Source organism: Psittacula echo, assembly GCF_963264785.1.
Source record: "Psittacula echo genome assembly, chromosome: Z".
NCBI classification, from domain to species: Eukaryota; Metazoa; Chordata; class Aves; order Psittaciformes; family Psittacidae; genus Psittacula; species Psittacula echo.
The window spans coordinates 93,652,687-93,665,313 of NC_137742.1; the positions used below are offsets into that span (position 1 = coordinate 93,652,687).

A 12,627-nucleotide genomic window follows, 5' to 3' on the forward strand; every position below is an offset into this window, starting at 1 on the left:
CAGCAGTACTGTGGAAGGCTTTGGGGTCCAAGGCAGTTATTCAAAATTTACTTCTTGTCAAGCTGTAAATATGCTCAGTGCTATGAAACCTCAGAAAGTGCAAACTACTCCAAGCCATAGCTTTTCAAGTAAATTGAAAGGCACCACCTCGTTTCTCTCGGCTATTCGCCGTATACCCATAAATCCTCGGTATTTCCTTAAGCTTTTGCCCTTAGAGGACACTACTTACCAGCTTAAGGGTGACCGGCACTGAGGCATTACTGGCCCTGTCTGACAGGCCTCCATCCCACCAGCTCTGGGCGGGGCAGGCGTTCCCTCTGCGGAGGCTTTCCCACGGCTGCAGTGGCTCCTCCGGGAGCCCAGGCGGCGGTGGCGCCCGGGCACTCCCTCAGCGCGATCGCGGCAGCTGTACCGGCCACCGCCTCCTTCGCCCCGCAAGATGAACTCTGCGCTGCGGCACTGGAGGAAAGCGGCCACGCTGCTGCTGGCAGCGGGCGCGCCGGGGCGGCTGCCGCGCTCCCCGCTCGGCCCCTTCGACTATGAGCTGCTGCTTCTGCAGCGGAGCTCCCTCAGCGGCTTCATGCCCAGCGCCCACGTCTTCCCGGGGGGGCTGGTGGAGGCCGCGGATTTCTCCGCAGACTGGCTGGGGCTGCTGCCCACCTCGCCTCTGTGTGGGCTGGGCCAAGCGAGGCGGCCGCCGCCCGGCAGCAGGCGGGTCCCGCTCTTCGCCACTGACCGGGAGGAGCTGGGCTCACCGCTGTCGGAGGAAGTCGCCTTCCGCATCTGCGCTATCAGGGAAACGTTCGAAGAGGCGGGAATCCTGCTGCTGGCCCCGGGGCCAGGCCCAGTGGCGGTCTGCGGGCCTGTCACCCTGCTGCCAGCGGATCGCCTGCCCCCGGCCGCGGAGCTGAGTAAGTGGCGGCAGCGGGTGCAGCAGGACCCGGCCTGCTTCCTGCAGCTCTGCCAACACCTGCGCTGCGTCCCCAACATCTGGGCGCTGCAAGAATGGAGCAACTGGCTGACTCCCGTCGGCAGGGCAGGGCGCGAAGGCCGGCGCTACGACACAGCGTTCTATCTGTGCTGCCTGGAGAGGCGGCCGCGCACCGCGCAGGACGGCCGGGAGGTGACGGCGTTCCTGGTAAGCGGCCCCCAGAGGAGGTGCCGGGTCCTCACCAAGCTCCATCGCAACCCTATGTCCGCCACGCCAGTGTTCCGGTGGCTATACGGAGGAAGGAGTGTGCTTCATTCCCATACAGCCCTCCTCCTCGCCTGTGCCTCAGAGGAACCGCTGGGCCTGCTCCCGGCACCGGTTAAACAGGCGAGCCCAGGCCTAGTTCGAGCTGTCTTCATATACCTCTGTTTCCCATGGGAGAAGGGGACAGGCGTTTTCACCTTTCAGCTGCAACTACTGTCAGAACAGGGCAGTACCTGAAGTTTTGGGGCCTGGGATGTGTCATATCAGATCATTTTCACCTTGCATTACTGTATTTTCCAAAGGTGTACAACAAGGAATCACTTTTTAGCCATTCATTGGTGCAGTACCGATGAAAGACTCTTATCATACCCTGAACATTCACCCTGCTTGGAGAGATCCTTGTGTCATGCAGAGTGCTCCAGGGCTACAACAGCTGCTAGGAATTTTTGTCTTTCATTGTTAACTTGGAATATTTCAAGTAACGTTGAAATACTGTAGTATTAAAACCAGGTTTGGAGCTATACTGATTTTTTTTACCTTTTAATCTTCTGAAGAGTTCACATTTGTTAGAATTTTGTTAAGAGCATAAATCTACTACAAGTGCTTATGCACACATTTCTATTGCCAAATCCACCATGTGAGATGAAATGCAGACTACAGGCAGTTTAAACACACAAAACACTGCAGGGTTTAAGCACAAACAGCTGGGCATTCATGCTCTGAAAACAGCACACGTAGGAAGCAGATGTTAGGTACTTACAATTTTTGAAGCATCAGTAGTGACCCCTGGTAACGGAGTCACACTGGGGTTATAAGAGTTGTGCTCAGAAGACTTTTAGACAGGCCACTAAAACAAGTATCTGTTTCTAAACTTGGCATGCCTAGGTGTAAAACAGAAGTTTATTTATAGGAAAAAGGTAATTTTTATACATGCATTTTATCGTGGTGAGAAGATGTAGGCTGTGGCAAGCTCCTCTTCTGTAAATACCTTGCTAATGGCTTTTGAAGTTACTGTCTGCTGATGAAACTATAATTTCAAGGCCTCTTTTCATGTTACAGTGGTCATCACCTCCAGAAATCATTGAACGCCTTAAATCTGAGGAAATACGGCTTGCTCCACCTCAGTTCTATGAACTATGTAGGCTGTGCAACTTCTCTTCACTCCATGAGTTACACAAGTTCAGCTCTGACCGAGCTCTAGAGGGATGTGAATGCTGGATGCCTGTGATGTTAACCGCTTCAGATGGCTACATCCAGCTACTGCCAGGTAAGTAAAAAGATGAGAGTTCTTTGGAATATATAAAAGCTTGGAGTTGCTTTGTACTCGAGCCACATTATATAAACCATCTTTAACTGTAAGGCAAATACTCTCTTAAGGGTTGTTACTGCACGCTTTTTATACTGTTTGGCTTCCTTCTTCAATACAGTTGATAATGGTGACTGCCAGAGACAAGCTACTGTGTCAGACAAACAGCACAATTATTTCTGTACTCCTCAAACTCATTGCCATTAATATATTTATGAAGAAATTCTAGCATGTCAGCTTTTCTTAATCTTAAGGATGTATTAGAATTCCTCGTATTTAGTCCTTTTTAGTGAGAATTCTCAGTTCAGTTATCCACTTGTGTTTGTAAGGGCAAGTGGATGAAGCAGAGGTGCATTATCAGTCTTTACAACTGTAATGATAGTGCAGTGATCTAAAAAGATACACTCATTTTCCTCCTGCCCTTTCTCCTACTTTACTCTCATTTCATGTACATTTTCCCTTTTTCTTAAGAAAAGCTGCACATATTGTCTTCTGCTTTAGTTTGCTTTTCGTTAACGCTTTTTTCCTCACAACTGACCTCTAGAACTTCTGCATGTGTTATTAGCACTCTTGCGCAAGTATAACATGCATTTATATGGCAAAACACTCGTTTCTTCAACAAAACAAGTTTCTGTTCTTGGTCCTACTGCAGCCTATCTTTATACATGTGGAAAAGTATTTATCTTATTCCCCACCTATTCTATAAACTCCTGTCTGACCAGGCTGTGATTATATCATATTAGTATTATCAGGAGCACTGGAACAGTCAATTCAACACCTTTTATGTGCACTGCAGCATCCCCTGACAGACACTTCAGACACTTAAGGCTATATATTTAAATCGGAAAACGCTTAGAGGCAATTAACTTTTGTATGTAAATGTGAAATACATTTTTACTGATACTCATGCCTTGATATTTAAAAACTGCTAGTGTCATTCAATCAAAAGGCTGAAAATTAAGTTAGGCAATGTATAACCAAAACCTTTTTCCCACCCCCAGGAGACGAGTTATATCCAGAAGATCCAGATTATACAGGAGAAAAGAAAATAATCATGTCAACAGACAAGAAGGTTGAAGATCTCATGAAAGGGGGTAGTATATTTCACAGGATAGTAATAAAAAACATCAACAATCTTGCTGTCTACGTTACTATTCAAGCAAAATATAAACATATAAATCCATTGATGATAAACTCTGCCTATTCAGATTACAATAGCAAATTATAATATCTGTTCGGTTTAAAGATAGAAATTTTTTAATTACATATATATTCACTGTGAGGTTTGGACTTTTCTAATCATTGCCAGATAGTCAGGAAAATATTCCTTTGTCATGCCAAAGCATTTTGTGTGAGTTATTTGAGTAACTAATTCTTTGAGTCTTTGAAATAGAACAGGTGTGCCAGTTACAATGTTCAGAGGCCACTGAAAATTTAATGTAACCATCAATTATCGTGATTTCTTATTAACTACACTGAACAATTACTATCATATTCTGGTTACATATTAACTTTAGAAATAGCTGCAACACTGGTCCGCTGGGTTACACAGGTCCTTTTCTCCCTGAAAATTTAAGGATAAAGTTCAGACCAAGTATGTTTTGAGTTGAAGAATTCTTTGACTATGCTTCCAAAAGTTACCCATTAAACAACTGTAATGTGCATCTAGAAATTAATGAAATCTCCCGTTCCCTATCTGCTGACATCTCCCTATTTTCTCTTTCATTCTGGGGAAAATCAGTGTATATGTATATAAAGATTTATTAGCTGAAAGTCACTTTTTAAAAGGAATATTATGAAGTTAATATTAGATTATAATATTAGATATACCTAGATTATATTTACTAATAGTAATCTAGTCAAAACTACAGTTTTCAAGCGTAGATAATTTACACAAAGGTATCTATCAGATTGAGTACATTCTCAGGTTGGTTCTCAGTGATTTCAGGTTGGTTGGTTTTGCCTTTTCTTGTGCAATGTGTGGAATAAATGGAGCAGTGATGCAACTTTTTTACCTGGAAGAAGTAAGTATGATGACTTGACGTTAGCTAGTGAAGTTCTTCAGAAAGCTTTGTTTCAGCTTTTGTTCTGTATTTCAATTAAAAACTTCTGCAAAATTTTAATTAAATTAGTTTATAGTATTCACTTGGATTGGGAAAAAAACCTTTCTTCTCTCTGAACATGCTCAGGCTGTTCTTGGTTTTTCAGACCTTACTGTAATTTGTATACCTCTGCAAAACATGGGTCACACGAAACAGAATATTATGCAGTATGTTATCTTCTTCAGAATATTCTGGCTATCTCTTCTGAACATGAAGACAATGGGATAATTAAAATAGAGAGTAGAGGAAACAAAGAAAATACCCTGTAAAGCTGTCTTACATGACATGGGCAGGGGCATCTTTCACTAGACCAGATTGCTCCACCCCACATCCAACCTGGCCTTGAACACTGACAGAGATAAGGCAGCCACAGATTCTCTGGGCAATCTCTTCCAGTGCGTCACCACCCTAACACTAAAGAAGATCTTCCTAATATTAATCTCAATTTATTACCCTCTGTTAAAAAACAAAAAAACAAAAAAAAAAAAAAAAAAACACACACAAAAAAAAAAAAACCACCAAACAAACAAACAAAAAAAAAACCCAAACAAACTTGAAAGCAGGTGAACCATTTTATCTGGAACTTCAGAGGAATACTCTGCTTGAGGCAGTTATGTGCCAATGCCAAATTTAAGTGGTTCAGGATGAGGTTGTCCACGTTGTAACTTCAAGCTAGTGACTTGAGAGCAGAAGTTACTTGCAGTTTTAATCTACCATTTTGTGTTTAGCTCCCTTAGAGAGTACTCCTTGTGCCTAATACAGCTTCTCTGGGCAACCAGTCCCACTGTCTCACCACTCTCACAATGAAGAATTTCTTCCTTATATATAAACTAAAGCTACTCACTTTCAGTTTAAAACCATTAACCCTTGTGCAGCCTCATCCTCTAGCTCCCTGAACAACGGCAAGTTCAGTCTCCAAAAAACTCAGGGTCTTCACTTTACTTAATTTATGCAGCCCAAATCCATCGAGATTATGAATTCAAACATACAAAACAATATATATAATACCAAAAAAAAAAAAAAATTAAGAAATGATGTAATCTGAAATTGCTTTGATTTCACAATACAGCCTTATAGTTGCTCGAGAGCTTCCTTGATGATCTTTTTATTGTTATATATCTTATAGTTGTTCCACCATTTTACTTTTGTGGTAGAAAGTAGCTATTAGGAGAAAATATTCTTAGGAAACAAATTATTCAGCAACATAGATACAGGTTAGATTGTTACATAAGTTTTTACACCCCTGCATGCAGCGGTAGATTTACACCTTTATTGTAGGCTTTGCTGTCAGAACCAGTTACTTCAATACTAAATCTGCATCTTAAAGTGGGCCGTCTGCCTCTCCATCTTTGACGCCTGTAACTTTTTTTTTCCACCAACAAAAGCAAAATGGTCCAGGAGGGGGAGCTCGAAGGCCAAGAGACAAAAGAGTTAGGGAAAAAAAGTATGCATAAAAAAATATGTATACATACACACATATATATACACACTATTTTACATAGAAAGTTATGATAAAAGTTAAATGCAACCCTGAATGGCTCAGAATATACATACAGCGAATAATGAGTATTCAATATTTTAATATTGAGTTACAGATATTAAAGCTGTAGTTTCAAAATATTGAGGCCATCTTAAGCAAAAGAGGTGGGCTTCATGTCCTGTGTGTTTCATCCTCTTCCCTTGGGCCAGCACCTTGTCCATGCACCCTTGTGCAATATTAAATCAGGCCTAAATCACTCTATTTTAAGGCTGAATGGAAATGCTTTATAACTGAGCTTGAGATGCAGACTGAACATTCCCCTTAAGGCCGAAACAGGATTTACAACTTCTGTTGTGGAAACGCACATACTTAAATAGCACAGCTAAACTCCAATATGGCACTACCAAGGGGTTTTTTCTTCATCTACCTATTTTTACACACCTTTGAAGAACACGCTCCACTACAGTCTGCTTCCTCTAATAACACAATCACAGCAGCCCCGGCTACCACCGCTTCACGCTGCCGGACGCGATCCCCCCCTCAGAAGCAACCCCAGCCCGCTGCTCCGCCATGTTCCCGTGCGGCCCCTTCCCTCCTCCCCTTGGCACCTCAGCCAGCCTCACCCCCTCAAGTCCACGGCAGAACTAGTAGTAACCTTGTCACTTAAAGCTCGTTTATCACAACAACGCGCTGAAGCACGTGAAAAGGTGCCAGCTCACCGCTAACGCCAGCTCGGCCCGCCCCCTCCTCACCGCCCGCTTACGGCTGGTCTGGGGGTGCGCGAGCGGCGATTTCTGGAAGCCTCTGAGGCGAGTGTGAGGGAGTGCTGTGTGAGCTCTGGCGGTGCTGGTGGCTTAAGGTGAGCGGGTTATTTTTATGGGAGTAGAGCGTGAAACTAAAGCAGAATATGAAGGAAGCTGGGGGAGGGAGGCAGTGTAGGAAAAGGTACAGTTTCTTAGTAGTGTTCCACCTGTTACTGAGCTCTTTTTTTGTGCTGTGCTTGTGATATGTGGGCCTTTTAAGTAAAAGCTGACTAGAGGGAGGGAGGTTGGGATAGTGAGTTGATTTTTCTAGATGTGTGTGGACCCGGCATGTGTTGAACAGAGGCAATCTTTTACCGTCCGGTATTTCTTAAGGCAGCAGTTTGAGGTGAGGGGGTTAGTGCCCTCTTGTATACTTCTTCATAAGGCACATAGCATTAGGTAGGGAACTTGAGCAAATGTTTGTCAATACTTAGTTCTTACTAAAAGAGTAAGTACTAAAAGAGTAAGAACTAAGTAATGCGTTAGTAATGAATGCGTTAGTAATGAATGCGTTAGTAATGAATGCGTTAGTAATGAATGCGTTAGTAATGAATGCGTTAGTAATGAATGCGTTAGGAGAGCCAGTCTTTTACATGGATATGCTTTATCCTTGATGCTTTATGGTCGAACTATATATGCAGTTCTTTAACCTGGTAATGTTTGCCTTCAGCACTTCTTGAGCTCTTATTTCAGGGCCTACCAGTTATTTGGCACAATTAATTTAATGAGTCTATTCTGAATTTAAAATTTAAGTGAGTAGAAATGTAATATCACTCCTTTAAGTGAGTGATATGTAATTTTAGTCATATCAGATAATATGTATGGTTTTTATATGTCTATTTACACTAGACATTAGGAAGAAATTTTTCACTATGAAGGTGCTGAGGCGCTGGCACAAGTTGCCCAGAGAAGCTGTGGCTGCCCCATCCCTGGCAGTGTTCAAGGCCAGGTTGGTCGGAGCTTGGAGCAATCTGCTCTAGTGGAAGGTGTCCCTGCCCATGGCAAGGGTTGGAACTGGTTGAGCTTTAAGGCCCCTTCCAGTCCAAACCAGTCTGTGATTCTATAGGTCACTTAATGGTTTTGCATTTCTCAGACAGAGAGATCAGGAGATGTTATTTATTCTTCTCACATGTTATTCCTGAAATGAAAGTGTTTATTTTTGAAGTGCTTAAGGCAGCACTATGTGTCTCACAGTGTAGTGCAGTGTTACAGACTTAGGTGAAACCTGGAGGGTATGCTTGTATCATGTGATACCAAGGTCCTAAGTATAGTTTCAGTTCTTACATTGTAGTGTCAAGCTGAGAATAATTAGTGCCGTCTTTTAGCAAAGCATATTGCTTGTTATGACACAATATAGAAGTATTGCTTTTTATGTAGTATGTCTCGGGACAAGTAGCAAAAATACATAGCCTTGCTTTAGGTGTGTGCTCTGTGGATACGCTTCAAAACAAATGATGTCTTTAAAAATGGTTGATGAAACATGTGATGTTCTCTTACAGTAGTTTGGAGAAAAACTTACCTGAAAAACATGGAAGTCTTTGCATTAAAGGTATGCTGGCAATTTTTAAAGTCTAAAGGACTGCTGTTTGCTTATTTCATCATGGTTCTATGGAAGCCAGATTTACAAATAAGATAATCAGTCTGTATTTCCCTTCAGCAGCACTTTCTACATGTTTGGGGTTTTATGTGGAATATACGTATTTTTGTCTTTTCTTCTGGGTGTTTATGTTGGTTTCATCTCAGAAGAGGGTGGTAGGGATGCAGCTGAAACCTAAAACGGAAGATGTGCAGCATGATCTTAGATGAAGCATAACTAGATGTTACTGAATTCCACAGAAGAGCATGGAAAAATTTTCCTAGACTACAGCCAGGACATCTGACCCAAGAGATACTCCATACTGTATGATGCCATTCTCAGCAATAAAAGCCATGGGGAAGGACAAGGAAAGTGTGGGGTCTGTGGTTATCAGATTTGTTTTCCTAAATCAGCATTATGTGTGATGATGCCCTGTTTTCCTAGAAATGGCTGAACATTTGCTTGTCAATAGGAAATAGTGAATGCATTCCTTGTTTTTCCTTGCTTGCATCTGCAGCCTTTGCTTTACCTATTCTGCTGGGTTTATATCAGCCTGTAAGTTTTCTCACTTCTACCCTTCCAATTTTCTCAGACATCCCACTGAAGGGAAGTGAGGGAGTAGCTGTGTGGTGTTTAGCTGCCTACTGGGATTAACCTAGATTAGCTGAAAGACTGGGATATGAAGGTTTACAAAGGCTGAGCAGAAAGCTATGACCTGGTTTTAAAAAAACCTGTCTTTTAGACTCTCTGAGCATGAAGAAGAGTCCATTGGTGAGGTTTGATGTGTGTTTTGTGCTTTTTAAACGTACTTCTTGCTGACAGTATGGAAATAAAAAGCTTTATGTGTTTGCATTTTACCCACTGCTTGGTTTAACCAGCTTCTTAGGTAATGCTACTACCTTTTAGACTCTAATTGCAGTGCTGAAGACACTTGGAAGCTAAGAAGTAATTTAATGAACTGATGGTCTGAAGTTGAAAGTTATTTTTGTCTGTATGCCAAGTATCTGTTGCAATAATTTTTAAGATGCTTCACTAAAGATTTTAGATTTTATTTTTGCATTTGCTGATCAAAGATTCTTAAAAACATCTTATTGTTATAGCAGGAGCTAATTATACTTGTTATCTACTCCTTTCCCCAGATTGAAGATCCAGGTTGCTTTTGGGTTACTATGAAAGAATGTGGGCCTTTCATAGTCGATGAAGTGGCATATAAAAAACTGAATGATGAAATTAATCAGTTCTATGACAAATCTTACAAAGATGCGCATGAGGTAAAGCCAGTAACGGTGGAAGAAGGCCAGGTAAAATTGTTGCTATATTGTGCTGATAGAATAATTTGTTACTTACATTGGTCTGGCTATGAGGTATCTAAGATACACATTAATCTTTTTAAATATTGCTATATAGAACAGTAGGTAATGGCATTTATATGGGTTATATCTTCTTACCTGTAAACTCCAGAGTTACGTTAAGCTGCGATGCTTGCATTTTAAAAACAAAATTGAGGGCTATGTAATAAATACTATATTCTTGCCTCTAAAAAAACCTTTTGAGTGTAATTTTTCTCCGTGTACAAGAACCTGCTGTTTTGCTTTTTTTCAGGTTTGTGTGGTTTTCAGTGAGGAACTCAAATGTTGGTGTAGAGCTGTTATTAAGTCGGTCATGTACTGTACAGATAATTATCATATGGAATGTTTCCTTGTGGATTATGCAAAATACGTTTTTGTTAAATCAAAGGAGTAAGTGTTTGGGGTTTTTTACACTGTGACTGGAATACTTTTGTTAGTTAATGCATACAGATAGTATTTATTTAGATTGATAGTGACAAGGCTTTGATTTAATTGAAGTGTGGGTTGGGTCCTCAAGAAACTACTGACAATATGATAGGCCCTTGCAAGTGTAGATGCAAACCAGTCTTTGTTTTCTGAATTTGTAAAGATAATTTCTATTGTAGGTTTTGGAATTTTTTATAAAGATCTGAAATAGAAATAATGTCAGCTAATTATAACTGAAATGTATGTTTGCTAGTTAACATTAGGTATGTATACTTTCCTCCCTTGTAAAATGGTTATATGTAGCTGAACCAGTTTTTGATCTAGAGAAAAGTACATGGGTTTTATAACTTGTTTATTAAGAGCTGACTATCTTGTCGTGGTGAAAAAAAGTAGAGTTTTCGCAAGTTCCACGTTTTTAACAAAACCACTGTGAAACCAGCTGTTCTAAAACCTTAAAAAATGTGTTCTATAAAGTAGCTATTCCAGCTTTTGGCTAGATTTAAAACTCATTTCCCAAACAAAATACGCAATTTTGAGTAAAAAAGCTTTACCAAAATTTTTTTTGTAGCATTCCACAAAAATAAGAATGATTATTTAAAGTATTTTGAAATAAATCTGAAGTTAAATAATGCTTTTAAGTTGAATGTTGCTGTATTGGAAAACGACTTGACAATGCCATGAGTTTAAAATATGTTGAACTAGAAGTAAATGTGATGCTTGCTGCTTTTTCATTGTAAAAAAGAAAAAAGAATGTTACACACAAAAGTGTAAGTCTAGGGATTTTTTTTTTTTTTTTTAATAATTTTATATGGATCGCTGTATATGGTGGCTTGCTGGTTATTAAATGTCTCCAGCCAGACTAAGTGTAAGGGGTGAGATTGATGTAGAAACATAGAATCATAGAATAGTTAGGGTTGGAAAGGACCTTAAGATCATCTAGTTCCAACCCCCCTGTCATGGGCAGGGACACCTCATACTAGACCATGTCACCCAAGACTCCATCCAGCCTGGCCCTGAACACTGCCAGGCATGGAGCATTCACAACATCCTTGGGCAACCTGTTAGAGTGTCTCACCACCCTCACAGTAAAGAACTTCTTCCTTATGTCTAACCTGAACTTCCCCTGTTTAAGTCTAAACCCATTACCCCTTGTGCCATTGCTACAGTCCCTGATGAAGAGTCCCTTTCTGGTGTCCTTGTAGGCTCTCTTCAGATATTGGAAGGCTGCTGTGAGACCTCCACGCAGTTTCTTTTCTCCAGGCTGAACAGCCTGAATTTTTTCAGCCTGTCTTCATACGGCAGGTGCTCCAGCCCCCTTATCATCCTCATGGCCCTCCTCTGGACTTGCTCCATCAGCTCCATGTCCTAGAGATACCTCTGTAAAGAACAAATTCTTTAGGAAAGTGAGCACAAATGCAAATGAGTGTGTATATTAGAAAGGTGGATATGAGACAGTGACTTCTGGAAAGTAAAATCTACTCTGTAAAATGGGATTATTTCCACTTCGGTTTTAAGCATTCGAGTTGCTGTGGAACCATTTATGCAGCTCCCATATAGAGCAAAAAAGTGTAGACTGTATCGCACAAAGCCAGTGACACTGCGTATCGACTTGTGTGAAGAGACTGCAAAAATAGTGTAAGTAGAGTTTAATGATTATATTCTGTTCATAAATACCTTAAGTGTGAAGTGTGTGGTTTTTTGTTTGTTGGTTTTTTTTTTTTAGAATAGATTGTATTTCAGGAAGAACAAAGAACCAGTTTTCCAAATCTTACTTGCTGTTTCTTTAAACAGAACTACTTCCTTAACAATTCTTCCTTAATGAATTGGGGTTTGTCGTTCACCTGTTTTTGTATTTATTTAGAAACCTGTGGAAGTTTATACAAGTTTCTGAAACTTACTCAGTAATCTGTCCTTATGTATTGTTCCGTACACGTGTTCATCTTGCTCCTGATACTCCTTTTCTTGTGTGTGTGGTAGTTATGTGTACCTGAACTAAAGTTCTATACCTGTATATAAGTAGCTTTGGTTTTCCCTACTGTTGTTTTTTTTTCCTGAACGTATTTTGGATTCCTGTTGTGCTTTTTTTTATATTCATGTTAGTATTATGGTCCTGCAAAGCCACAGTGAGGGGAAAAAAAAGTTTTCGCTGGGGTCTGGTGGTAAAGAAAAATGTTTTTGTATCCTTGAGTTACAGGGTGCTATTGTCAAAGATCCTGCCAACTTGAGAGGGACATGATTAGATCACTGGGAAATACAGCTCTGCAGCAGGAGAGCTGCTTTAGTTTGTGTTATTAAAGAATACTCAAAACTACATGTGGTCAGGCAGCTTTTGTTGGTTTGGTTTTTTTAATACTCTTATTTGGAGGAAGAAATTAGTATCTGACTTCCAG

General features: G+C 40.8%; 2 protein-coding genes across 2 annotated transcripts in view; both read left to right on the forward strand.

Moving 5' to 3' along the window:
• Positions 1 to 439: 439 nt before the first annotated feature.
• On the forward strand, positions 440 to 3,729 carry NUDT19 (nudix hydrolase 19; the record flags this gene model as incomplete). The annotated part of the gene is made up of 3 exons (XM_080637136.1): positions 440 to 1,138; positions 2,255 to 2,462; positions 3,503 to 3,729. The coding sequence occupies 3 exons, from the start codon at positions 440 to 442 to the stop codon at positions 3,727 to 3,729; spliced, it is 1,134 nt and encodes a 377-aa protein (XP_080493262.1).
• Positions 3,730 to 8,414: 4,685 nt separating this feature from the next.
• TDRD12 (tudor domain containing 12) overlaps positions 8,415 to 12,627 on the forward strand; it is a gene marked incomplete at both ends in the record, with an annotated part of 34,132 nt that continues 29,919 nt past the window's right edge. Inside the window, 4 exons of the mRNA XM_080638383.1 lie at positions 8,415 to 8,435; positions 9,602 to 9,763; positions 10,065 to 10,201; positions 11,753 to 11,872. Of these exons, the coding sequence (XP_080494509.1) occupies positions 8,415 to 8,435; positions 9,602 to 9,763; positions 10,065 to 10,201; positions 11,753 to 11,872 (440 nt within the window). The remainder of the gene's footprint in view (positions 8,436 to 9,601; positions 9,764 to 10,064; positions 10,202 to 11,752; positions 11,873 to 12,627) is intronic.